At 39.2% G+C, this 13,254-nt stretch overlaps 1 protein-coding gene across 1 annotated transcript in view; it reads left to right on the top strand.

Annotated features, from left to right (window-relative positions):
* The window catches only part of SIPA1L1 (signal induced proliferation associated 1 like 1), a 377,254-nt gene that overhangs the window by 277,292 nt on the left and 86,708 nt on the right, over positions 1 to 13,254 (top strand). The window contains exons 10-11 of the mRNA XM_082844854.1: positions 3,618 to 3,721; positions 6,607 to 6,764. Of these exons, the coding sequence (XP_082700980.1) occupies positions 3,618 to 3,721; positions 6,607 to 6,764 (262 nt within the window). The remainder of the gene's footprint in view (positions 1 to 3,617; positions 3,722 to 6,606; positions 6,765 to 13,254) is intronic.

Below are 13,254 nucleotides of genomic sequence, written 5' to 3'. Positions count from 1 at the left end.
GCGAGGGGTGGAGAAGTGAAGTGACTTGTTTGTGGTCATTTAGTAAATGATGCTGGAGGTATTGGAATTCAGGTCTTCTTACTTCCAGGTGGGAATCCAGGTAATTGCAGGTATCTTGCCAAGTGCTCAGTAGGTAGAAAATAGTAGTGACTGATTCCTAAGTACCTGTCCCACATCATCGCTTATCCTTTTCTCACCACAAGTTAGTGATTTTAAGAAGCCTTCAGTCCTGGGCACATACACATGCATACTTGCACGTTCCCTGAACTGACACAGTATGAATTCTCCTGTCATGGCAAAGGGTGGTATTACAAACTCTCCTTGATCCCTTCCTCAGTGAAGTAAAGTAACCTACCTCCTGACCATGGTTAAAGGTACACTGAAAAAACATGAGTAAATATGGTAGATGCCAGAGAAGGTGGGATTCTCAACTTCCCCAAATACTTTGTTACTGCGTGTGTGAAATAGTACTACAAGGAGGCGTGAACAGTACTACAAGAGGTGTGCCATCCAGTGTTCCAGATGTTAATACTTGTCCCCGGCTGTGCTTCTGAGCATTGACCTCTGCATCCCCAGACCCGGAGGCAAGCTTTCATAGAAGGGAGATCTGGGGTCTTAAATGGATGGCCCTCAGCAGCCAGCTGACTATTGTAGGATTTCAAGCTATGGATAATAATCAGATCCGCAACCTGTCTGCGATTTTGTTCTGCCTTTGATGTGTTCTGTAGTGGTGAGGACGTTCATAAGCTGAGCTTAAGCTTTCTTCATTCTGTTGACTTTATTAGTCTATGTGCAATTAGGTCATGAAATTGCTTTTCTCTTTGTATTCATAAATATTTAAAACTAGGAACTTCCCCAAAATCAAATTGCTTAGGCTTGATCCTTTATCTAGCTTTTCTGAAGTCGAACGTATCTGTTAGTGACCAGGAAGTGGTTACATAAAAATCGAATTACTTTTTCCTGATTCAGATTCCTACACATCCACCTTTATCATCCAAGTTTTATTCCCCTTAAAGCAAAAGAGTTGAGCCAAGAGAAGTCAAGGATGAATATGACATCGACCGGATCTGAAACTGCTTCTACAAACTTATTAACCTCTTCATACCATCTTCAAATAGGAGTGCCTAATGTAGGGTATTATCACTTATCGACACCTTTTCAAAGCAGCTGACAAGAATATTCTCATCATTCCTCAATTATTCAGTGTCTTCTTATCATCTAGTTTGAATATTAGAAATTTTATTTTCTATGACTTAGCGTAGAGGGCTGACCTTATTAGTGGATATACACCATTCGCTGGTAGTATAATTTGGAGGCAAATCACATGATTATCAAGATGACCTATAAGATGCCCAAATTTATTTTTTAACTTTTAAAGCTCCATACAAATAGGAAGGAGCATTATCTTCTTTTTATCCCTCTTCTATAAACATATTTTTCCCCTTAGAAATCACTCAGTATATACTCTTTTCAACCAGAGAAAAAAAGATTTTTGTCATTTTCCCAATGGTCATCTTCCTGATTTTCATTCTGTTAAGTGTTTCATGGTCTCAAGGTCACTATAATAATAACAACATTAAATGCCTTATTCTTCAGAGAATATAACAAACATTCAGTTTCCATTCTCTCTGGTAAAGTTTAGCAATTCTATTATGTACAGTAATTTCAGGATTTTGGAATTCCTTTCTTCTCAGAAAAGAAAATTTCATTGTTTTGGCCCTAGTTTCATGCCTGAAACTTTTGAAACTGTTTCCAGACTGTTTAAAATGATCAGCAAAGCTGAGGTTTTCAGAGGTCCCTAGAAGAAGACTGGTCATGCAGCATCCATTGTATGAAATGAGGCAAGCGTCAGAAAGAGAGAAAGGACAAGAAATAGAAAACAAATTATCTTCAGGGTTGTCTTCATTTTTCTTTCCTGGTAGTAATGCCTTTAGAATTAGAAAGACATATAAAGCAAAATGTAGTAAATGAACACTGGATGGTAATTTGTTTTCTAGTTCATTAACTTTGCTTTAAATTGACTTGAAACACACGAAAGTACTCATCACAGCTGACACATTGACTTGAAAGTTGTAAAATGTGCGAATCAGTTCTAGAGGTATTTATAGCAAGGGTCCTTAACAATAGAAACCTTCTTCATACTCAAGATCTGTCTTAAGTAGGTCAATGATTTATTGCAGTTGTATTTTTTTGTGGTAATCGTCATTAACATTTAGAAGATATTTTTCTTGGGGCTTTACGTGTTGGTACGTATCTTTGCAGTTTTTCAAAAGTAGTCTTTGCTTTATTCTACATTTATCTTGTTTTTAAAACCCTTTGTGTTTTATGCCCTCTTCAAAATTAAGATCCAGGGTTGAAACTCAGGGCTCTAGAACATCTTAACAGGTCTCTGCAAACCTCCCTCATGGTCTATTCTTGGAGCAGCGCCTAAGGGCAGTGCAGCCTACTGCATTAGAGTCCCCTGGGGGTGTTTATTAAAATAGATTCTTCTGCCCAGCCCCACACCTACGGAGCAGTATTTCTGGGAGTGGAGGATGGGAAGCTGCCTTTTAAGCGGCTTCCCAGCGGATTCCATGCACACTCCAGTTTGAGAACTACTGCCTTTCGGCACATGCCAGAGGCTGTCTTGCAGCGTCATTCTCTAAAATGCGGTAAAGTGTTTGCTCCTTAGCAATATGGTTGGTGGAGGATTGAGTTTACCCAAAATGAATGCATTTCTGTTCATTTTGCTGCCTGCCTAATCTAAAGATTCCCCTTCAATTGGACAGTTAATAATTCTCTTTGGTTTCCAGGTATTTATGAGCACGTTGATTTGTTAATGATTAAGGGGGTCGAGGTTGTTTTTCTCCTTAAGGAAGGTGAGAACAGAACACACTCAGTCTTAAATTGTTGGACATTGCTGTAATACCTTTGTTATTCAGCGTTACAGTCTTGTTAAGTTTCCGTCTATTTGTTAAGAACAAAACGGTTCTCTTGCTTGAGTCAGAAGTATTGGAAAAAAATGTTCTGAACTTGAAGTCTGTGGACGGAATTCAGGGGTCTGTGAACCTGGATGGGAAGTAATTTTACATTTATCTTCACTGACCCCTAATTGAAATTTAGCATTTCCTTCAGTTATGAATGTAGGCAACACACCACAGTAGTATAAGCTCTACCCGTGATTCTGTCACCAGTAGAAAGCATAGGTATTTTCATACTATATTATTTGTTGTTGGAAGTATGTCAAGATACTGCTTATGCACTTCACTATGTCAGAATTATAGTAGTTATTAGACCAACTGCTCAAACTTATTATATAAATCTTATGCTATTATATCATTTTAAAATTGTTTTGATAGTGGTATTTTTCAATCTGTTGATTTCTGTTGAAATCTTATGTATTTTATGTTATGCATTTACAAATATTCTCAGAAGGAATCCAAAGGCTTCACTAGACTGCCAAGGGTGGGATTGGGTACAAAAAATGGGTAAGAACTCCTATACTGTGTCTTCTCTTAGGATGTCTTCATCCTAAACCATTTCCCTTTTTCTTTTTTTGAGCTCCATCTCTTAAACGAACTATTTTTCCTATTGTTACAGTTGTCTCATGTTTTGTTTTGTTTTTTTTTTTACTGTAGCTGATTCCACTGGAACCCATTCTCTGTACACAACATACAAAGACTATGAGATCATGTTCCATGTTTCTACCATGCTGCCATACACACCTAACAACAAGCAGCAGGTAAGAGATCCTTGTGTTATCTGTGGGTTTTTTTGCCCTTGTTTCATTTCCCCCAGAAGCCTAAGTGGCAAGTTTCTAAAATCTTAAACCAGAATTTAATGTTGCACCTGTCACAGCAGCAGGAAGCTTTGTACTTTGTGGAAGTAAGGAATAGCAAATGAGCTGAAAACAAATGAAGAGACACAAATTCTGGGTTAACAGCCAGCTGGATGGCTTTGTGAATTAATCATTTGCTTTTCACCCACGAGAATTGAGGTTTTCCTGAAATCTGAAAAGAACAAGTTGAAATCATGGTGATTAGATGACTCTGCAGGGTTGCAAAGAACACATATGAGTGGGTGAAATTTCATCTCAAGAGGCCAGTGTACAAAGCAGGAAAGTACTGATGTTTCATTTCAAATTTCAAAGGAGGTTTCCTCCACTAACTTGGAGAAAAATCAGAATGTCGATGGGGGCTCAGGAAAATGTTTTTTCTTGATGTGTTCTTCAGGGGACAACATAAGTAACAATTGCATTTGTGTACCTCATACACAGAGTTTCTTTTAAAAAGATCTAAAAGCACAAGGCCTAGTACTAAAATGTAGTCTGTGAGATGATAAAATGCGAAAACTAAGAAATGGCAGATGGTTACAGAGCAAGATGGAAATGGTACTGTTTTAAAGAGTATGTGGTGGTAGTTGTTTTTAAAAAATGTTTTAAAACAAATGATACCAAACTGGAACTTAAAAGAACCAGAGAACTCACAGACTCTCCTTTCAGTAGCTGTTATAAACACAGCAGTCTAGTATCACTTCTGACCTTAAAACGGACATAGATTTTGTTATTGTCAACTGTTGTACTAACAGAACACAGGGCCAGCTGCAGAATGAATCACATCCTCTTTCACAGAATTTAACAAAATATGGATCGAATCTGAACACATCGTCACTTTAGGTTTGATTACATCACACATCTCAGAAACAAAATCTTGCCTCTTACGATTACCAAAGCAATCAAAACGTAGGAAGCAAAGCAGTGAATCAGCTATAAATCTGAAATAAACCTATTTTAAGATAAATTCCCCTATCTGGAGTTTATTGACAGTTTGTTTTATGCAAATTCCAAGTTCTAGACTTTTGAGAGGAAAATACCCTGCTAAGAAAAATATACTAAACTCACTCTGACCAGACAGTAGAGAGAATTTAAGAACATCAACAAATGATCTTTAAAGGGGAGATGAAGGCTTATTCTACCTGATTGCTCAGCAGAGAAAGGTAACATGTGGGGGAATGGGGGTAAAAAATTTAGTAACAAGACTCAATTGTATATCCAGCTAAATGAATCAAAGGGCTGAGCTGAGTGAGTTGGCATTTAAGTGGACATCCATCCAAATTATTTAATTTGGGGTCCAATCAAGGCAAAAGTATTATGGTCCTGAATCAGAGTGAAAGAATAATTTGTATTCTACATATTAAGAAATTTAAAATTCTCTAGCTAAAGAATTTATTTCTTCTACATAGATTATGTTATGCTTGGAAAACCCAGAAAGAACGTGTCTTTCAAAATCTTTTTGCAGAAATTGGTTTATAAATACTGTCCTTTTTTTCATTATATATAATGTGAGATGGATAGGTTTATTTCTATTTGGGTCCTTTAGTAAGACAGTAACATTACATATCAGGCCATATTTTGAAGGAAGAATGACATTGTATCAAAAAGACAATGGCATCTATGCAGGAATGACATATACATAGATTGTATTTGAGCTTGATAGGTTCAAGATTCTGAGGAGATTAATAATCTTTGATGATGGGTATATTTTATATAGCAATCAATACAGAGCAGCCTTTATTTTTGTAACATCTGATAATACTGCATGTTTAGAAATGAAGTACACAGCCTCATTAGAAGATCTTTTGGGATGCTTTAAAATTCCTAAGGTCAAAAGTACATTTCCTGAACATTCTAACTCCCAATTCTCAACCCTAATCTAATAGGCTGTTGTTTCTCCCAGCTGGCAGCCAATACTCAGTCACTGATTTTACTGATACGTAATCTGTGTAAGGTAAAGTCACTGGAGAGTTTTTTTTTAAAGGTTTATAAATACAAGCTTATGTCTAATAGATAGTTTATACAAATGTCATGTTTAGTTGTTTTCCTCCTGGTAGGAGCCTCCACGTAATAAATATGAGTAATACAAATTTTGTTCAGTTTTTCTTCACATGATTGAGTTAAACTCCCTAATAACCCCTTTCTAGAGAGGCGCTGAGCTAGGATGATTTGGAGTGCCTGAATTTGAAAGCCCCCTTTCCAAAACACCGTTTAATGTGAAACAGAAGGTGGTCTTAAGCAGCTTTCACTGTAATTAAAGAAGCTATTTAAACCTGAAATTTAACCTGCTTTAAAACTGTTAGAACGTTTTGGAATATTATTAATTTCTGTATTCCCAGCTTGTGCCATAAAAAGTATTATCAGAAAACACCTTAGCCACATTTCTTTAAATGAAGCTAATTAAATCAGAACATAAATTGCGTTGTAATTACTTTAGCCGTTCTCATCTTTAAAAAATATTCCCTATGGCAAGTTTCTTACATGAAAATGGAACAGAACTGTTGTTATGGAAACTGAAGATTTGGAGATGCTGGGACTTGGCGTAATATGCTAGAGATTAGTTAGATCTATTTGAATGGACTGTGTATTTTATGCAAATTTCTGAATATTCATTTCCATATTCTTCCTTGGAGGGAATGATAAGACCAGCTAAAAGATTGGCAATAACTGTGTAGGTTACCTCCCCTAATATGTACTGATTAATAATGAATGTTTTAAATACAGTTACATAAGGGAATCGGGGAGTTACAAGCAGAGCGTTGTCATTTATGTCTCTTGCTTATGTTTTCTTTTAGCTCCTACGGAAGCGGCACATTGGAAACGATATCGTAACAATTGTTTTCCAAGAGCCTGGAGCACAGCCATTCAGCCCAAAAAACATCCGATCCCACTTTCAGCACGTTTTCGTCATTGTCAGGGTTCACAACCCCTGCACTGACAGTGTCTGTTACAGGTACTGGCTCCAGAGGTGGCTGGATGGGCATTGGTGCGCGGTCACATCGAAGGCCCCCTCCAGCTCTGCTTTCTGAAGTTGCAGTGGGAAGTCTATTGCTATTTATTTCTGTCTTTAAACTATGCTTGCGGATGGCTGAATTCACAGGATGACGTAACCTGATGGCATTGACATTCCCCAGACGTGTTGGTTAGACACCTGCCGTTTCCATTTGCACCTCCTTCTTAGGTGGCATCCTTCATCCATGCCATCTGGACACCAGCTAATTACTCATGCTGCTAATTATATTTTGCTTTTGCCATGCCAAAAGCAGAGAAGAATGATCATAATAAGTAGGGAAGAGAAGTTTAATTTTTTTTTAATTATTATTATTATTTTTTAAAAGCCCAAACCCTTGCTTAGGGCTGACTTGATTACCTCTAACATTTCTGACTGCAATCTTAGGGGTATTTCTATGCTTTGTTAAGCATTTGGTGGAATGGTTTCAGTGTCCCTCGTTGACCTAGTCTCATGAGTATCAGAATTCAAGCATCTACCTGCAGAGGCCTCTGCAAGAATCCTGGAGGTGGGGTTGGTGTTGAAGAGGGTACGAACCCGTGATGCTGTGTTGACACGAGTGTAGTGCCAAGAAGATGTGCGCGGATGTTCTAGCATTAGTAAGATGTCCTAATAGGAATCTATCCTTTCAAAATATGAAAGATTATCGTATCTTTCCATCCCTAAAATTTAGAAGACAAGCCTTTGTTAATTTTGGATTTTTGTTTTTGAATTAACAGAGCCACCTACACAGAAAGTGGCCAGTGCAGACTGATAATTGGTTTATTGTGAGAACTACAACTGTCTAATCCCTAGGTGTAATGCAGGTTAAATATAGGAGAACGAGCAAGTTCAGGGAACAAAACAAGTCAAGGTTACGTTGGACTCCTGCTGACTGCCATCATCCTTGCCCATTCCACAGTAGCTACGTATGATGAGCTCTAATTAGAAGCCCAGCTCTGATCTAGGCACCTTATTTGTGTTACCTCATTTAATTTTTTTTTAAATTATTTTATTTACTTATTTATTTTTGGCTGCGTTGGGTCTTTGTTGCTGCACGCGGGCTTTCTCTGGTTGCAGTGAGTGGGGGCTACTCTTCGTTGCGGTGCGCGGGCTTCTCATTGCGGTGGCTTCTCTTGTTGTGGAGCATGGGCTCTAGGCACGCGGGCTTCAGTAGCTGTGGCATGCGGGCTCAGTAGTCGTGGCTCTTGGGCTCTAGAGCGCCGGCTCAGTAGTTACAGCACACAGGCTTAGTTGCTCCGCAGCATGTGGGATCTTCCTGGACCAGGGCTCGAACCCGTGTCCCCTGCATTGGCAGGCGGATTCTTAACCACTGTGCCACCGGGGAAGCCCTCATTTAATTTTTAAAACCTCTGAGGTAGGTGCTGTTTTAATCCCTGTTTTCAGATGAGGAAATTTAAGCACTTGGGGGTAAGGTAACTTACACGAGGTCGGCTGGTACTGGGTGGAGTTTAGATTTGAATGTATCAAGTCTGATTTTAGAGCCCAGTCTCTTAATGGCTCTGCCATGCTGTCTTCCTCCATGCCATGTGCAATAGGGGTCTTTGCTGCCCCTGCTGCTGACGTACTAGCTATTCCTGAACTTCTCGGGTGCCAATATGAAAACCCCAGACCAGGGAGTTCTGTAGCTTCCTAGACTCAGTGGGTGGAAACTCAAACAAAGGAAACCTAGATCTGAAGCTTTTTCTCAAGAATATGGTCTCCAAAAGCTGCTTTATTTAGGTGTAGAAGGAAAGAATTAGTGCAGAACATTTGACTGTAATTGGGGTGGATAACTATTTGCATTTAGAAAATACCCCAAGCAATTGAAGTGTTCTATGTACTGGATCCGGGCAAAGGATTTCATACTACTTTGTAGATAGAAAACTAAATCCTTTTTGCAGTGGTCACTAGGAAGTTTGGGGAGTGGAAAGCTATGTACTTTCTTTTAAAAAGAGATTCTTCTTTTAAAGGTGTTTGTCTAAATAAAGTGCTGTCCAATAGAAGTATAATGCAAGTCACATATCAATTTTATATTTTCCAATAGCCATATTTTTAAAGGAACAAGAAATAGGTAAAATTAATTTTAACAATATGTTTTTGACCCAATAGTATATTTTATTTACCTGATATATCCGAATATTATGGTTTCAACACGTAATTTTTTAATTTTAAAAATTACTGAGATATCTGACGTAGTTTTGGACGAAGACTTTGAAATCTGGAGTGCATTTTTGACTTACAGCTCATCTCAGGATGCTCAATTTTCATTGGAAATAATCTGTATTTAGATTTCATACAATTTGCAATTGGAGAAGTAGATTCATAATAGCTTATTGCAAACATACTTTTTAAGTATGTCTCCCTCTCCTTCAAAGACTTTTGAAGAACTGAATCGAGTGTCAGTTTTTAAAATTTAATGTGATTTAATACTCTTTGGTCATACTAGCCACATTTCCAGTACTCAGTAGCCGCTGAAGTATGGCCAGTGCAAGTCTAAACAGACTGATAAGGAGCAAAGGTGTCTGAACCTTCTTAATTAACTTGGCTGGATGAGTAAGTGATATCTGTTTTATTCTTTTCAAACCCTCCTTCCCAGCCTGAAACTCATGATTTTTGCTCTCTCTCTTTCTTATTTTTAATCTCTTACCTGGAGAGCCCATCTTCTTAAGCCCACCTTGTGATGCTGGGAACCTTTGCAGGGGGACACTGGACACCCCTGCTCACAAGACATGGGCTAGTCTGGAACTTCCCTAGTTGCCCAGCTTACTTGAAGACCCAGTGCACTGTGATTTTTGGAACTAAAGTAGTGATCTTTTCCTATTATAAACTTTGTGTACATGAATTTTTCTCAGTCCTTCTTAAACTCAAGTAGGTTTGTTTCCTGGGGTATGTGGTGATGCCAGGAGATGTTTAAAGGCCCAGAATAACTAGGGTACCTCTCTTGGAGTCTTTAATGCTTGGGGGAAGGGATGTTTATTTTCATGAGAAAATAAATGTATTATGAAGTAGAATGGAAAATTTGTATCAATTTTAAGATACAATGTGGGTCTTCAAAGAGTTTTCATACCTGTGGCTTTTCTCATACATTGGCCCCTCCCCAAACTATTAGAGATGTGAATTTACAGGCCACTTTCATTAGGGATACTCTGGTGGGAAAGCTTAGAGATGCATTTAATTTGTACAAATTATATTTAAATCTCATTTATCTCTAAGAGGTGTAGTTAGAATAATTCAGAGCCTTTTCATCATTTAAAATCTCTTGTTCCCACTTTCTCCACTGTGAACACTCACTTTTATTTACTGACGTCTACTTGGTGCCCAAAGTGTAGAAAGTTATTTCCTCAAAGGAATGTCTTGCTCTAATTGTGTAGAGAATTGTGGGGTCAATAGAGGCTAAAGATATAAAGAACATTTAACTGAGAAAATGGGATTCGGTGTGTGTTTTGAAGCACAGATGGTGGAATTCAGTGGCAAAATGAGAATAATTCTGTGAGTCCAGGGGTGGAAAGTGGTATAGATGAACACGTTGACACAGGAAGGAAAGTGGACAGTACAGTAAGAAGGCTATGCTGTCAGAGAGATGAGTGGGCAGTGGAAGCCCTTGGAATGCTCAGCCAGCCAATAACACTGTATAAATAGTTCTAGGAAAATTTACTCACCGTCACCGTGCGAGGAAATGTATATACAGAAACACAAATTTAGGCTTTATTGTCATTCATTTATTTTTCACTAGTTCTTTACAGTCCTTATCAGAATATACTAGGCACCATTCTAGGCTCTGGGATTCAAGGGGGGAACAAAGTGACAAAAATCCCTATAGTGGATATGGAAATGAGACTCTGAAATAATGTGTGTTGTATCGCCCTCGGAACTAGAAAGTTTATACGGGAAAAACTGACTAGTTTAAGTTAATGCCAGAGGCCAGTTAACCTTGAAGAGTAGACAATAGCCAAGAACTCAGAAATGAATCACTACGTCTATGTACAAAAGCTTATTATGCCCATACCTGATAAGAGGACCCTGTGGTCTCTATTAGTTTACTTGTATCATTACAAAGAGCTTAATCGTCTGGTTTCAGTTGATAGAGCAGATTAGAAGCAACAAATCAAAAAGATGAGCCGTTTAGTGGCAAGGATGTACTGAAAGCATCAATAAGTGATTACCAGTAAGGGAGATGTAGAAAAACGATTCACATTAAAGGTACAAATTCAATAAGCATAGCAGTCGGGGTCACTTGGTTTGGGACCAAACAACCAAATATCCATCACTCACCCCGAGGGCCTCACTTTGTAAAAACATGGTGCAAAAACTTTGTCACCATTTTTTTTAAACAGGTAATAAATTAATGGATCTAGGCATTGATCATCAAAGGCTGCAAACATCATAAAAAGAGATAAATGCGTGTCTCATAATGGAAGAATACAACCGCATCTCGGAATTAGTCTTATCCTCTCTTCCCAAAATTGAATGTGAATCCAAGCTAACCTCTAGAGAGGCCAGGAAATACAAAAGACCAGAGAACATGTTTGTATTCAGCAAAATTCAGCCTCTGGACTGTGTGACACATAGCCCAGTTTCTTCAACAAATAAATTGCAAGAAATAAAAGAGAAGTGAAGTAAGAGAAGTGGAGGGGCATTAACAGAATATAAAAATTTAAGATAAAATTAATTAATTGTAATGTATGGGCCTTATTTGGATTCATTTCAGACAGACTATTTAAAAATCTTAGGACATCTTAAACAATTGAAAGATAGAACTTTGATTCACTCTATGATGAAATTAAAGAATTATTGTTCATTTCAAAACTAGTATAGTAGTAAGTGGTTTTTATAAAGACTGTCTTCAAAAACAGATGTTAAATTGTGGTCAGTAACTATGTTTGAGAAGGTAGATATATATGTCACTCCTCTCAGAAAGACTTCTGTGTTCAGTGGTTAAGATGTAATAAATGTTGAAAGGAGTTAGTGTGAGGTAGTATAAAAAGCACCTGGAATCAGACCAGACCGTTAAACATATCAGATTTTAAATTTCTCTGTCTGTTCAATGGAAGGTGGCTTGACACCTACCTGAAATCCCATAAGTAAAGTATCTGGTCTAGGCAGGGAGTGTTGTGTATGCACATTAAATGACCATGCCTTTTTCTTCTTTTCTCCTCTTGAATAAAAATAAATAAGTATGCAAGCTTCAACCAGGAAGAAAAATAACGAAGGTGGAAATTTCTTTCAGAAAGTCTATTCCAAGCCATCATTAATCAGCATCCCTATTGTCCCATGTAGCTGACTTTTCTAACACAAAACTCTGAATATGTCACTCTTCGTGCTTAAAACCATTTAGGGCAACTTTTTTTTTTTTTTTTTTTTTTTTTTTTTTTTGCGGTACGCAGGCCTCTCACTGTTGTGGCCTCTTCCGTTGCGGAGCACAGGCTCCGGACGCGCAGGCTCAGTGACCATGGCCTACAGGCCCAGCCACTCCGCGGCATGTGGGATCTTCCCGGACCGGGGCACGAACCCGTGTCCCCTGCATCGGCAGGCAGACTCTCAACCACTGCGCCACCAGGGAAGCCCCATTTGGGGCAACTTTGAGACTCCCCAGCATAGCCTCCTTCCTGGAGCCCTTCGGGTCTGGCCTCCCTTGTCCCTCGGCGTCCACTGGCGCCTCTCCCAGTCCTCCCCTCAGCGTAGAGCTACTTACAGCCCCTCCTCTCTGCACATGCCGCTCTCTGGGCAAGAATGCCTCTTCTCACACACCCCTGCCACTTTCAAACAATGAACACCTGCTCTTCTTTTCTCTGGGAGTGCTCCCCTGACCTCCCAGGACTGGATAAAGTGCCGGCCGTTCCGAAGTGTTTCCAGTAGCACGCTACACCTCCCTAGGAGAGCACTCACACCATGAGCGGTAGCCCCACCAGGCTTTGAGCTTCTGCAGGGCTGAGCCTGTGACGTCTCATCCTTGGTCCTGGCGTATAGTCAGTCGGTGCCCAGTGAGTGCTGGTGATTGAAGACTATTAGAAGCGGAGAGGCCCCAAGAGGGAACAGTGAGCACACATTTGTTCTGCCACTCATCTTTCCTGTCCTTTGCCAAGGTCTGCTTTCTTGGAAAGCTCCCCAAGCTGGCAGTCTGATCTAAGCTTCAAGGGGAAACTTCCCTCTACTCTTTGGATGCTAAGTTCCCTTCCTTTTAAACTTCATTGTTGATTGCTGTTTCCATGGTGCTTCAGAAGTTCAAGTGTCTTATTCTTCTCACTCTTTTTCATTGAGACCTCTGTTCAGATGTCTCTGGAACATTCCCATGTATCAACTTGCTACTTCATCCAAGGTCTTTGATGCCAACAAACGCCCAGGCTCATTAGAAACAGCCTATAATGGTGGTCTCTTCGGCCATGTGACTCTTGCGGATGGTCCCTTTTGCAAGCACTTCAAGAGTGGAAGATTCCACACTCAGGGAATGTGT

This window comes from Leucopleurus acutus (assembly GCF_964270905.1).
Source record: "Leucopleurus acutus genome assembly, chromosome: 1".
Classification (NCBI taxonomy): Eukaryota; Metazoa; Chordata; class Mammalia; order Artiodactyla; family Delphinidae; genus Leucopleurus; species Leucopleurus acutus.
The sequence above is the reverse complement of the archived record's forward strand: the minus strand, read 5'-3'. Positions and strand labels throughout refer to the sequence as shown.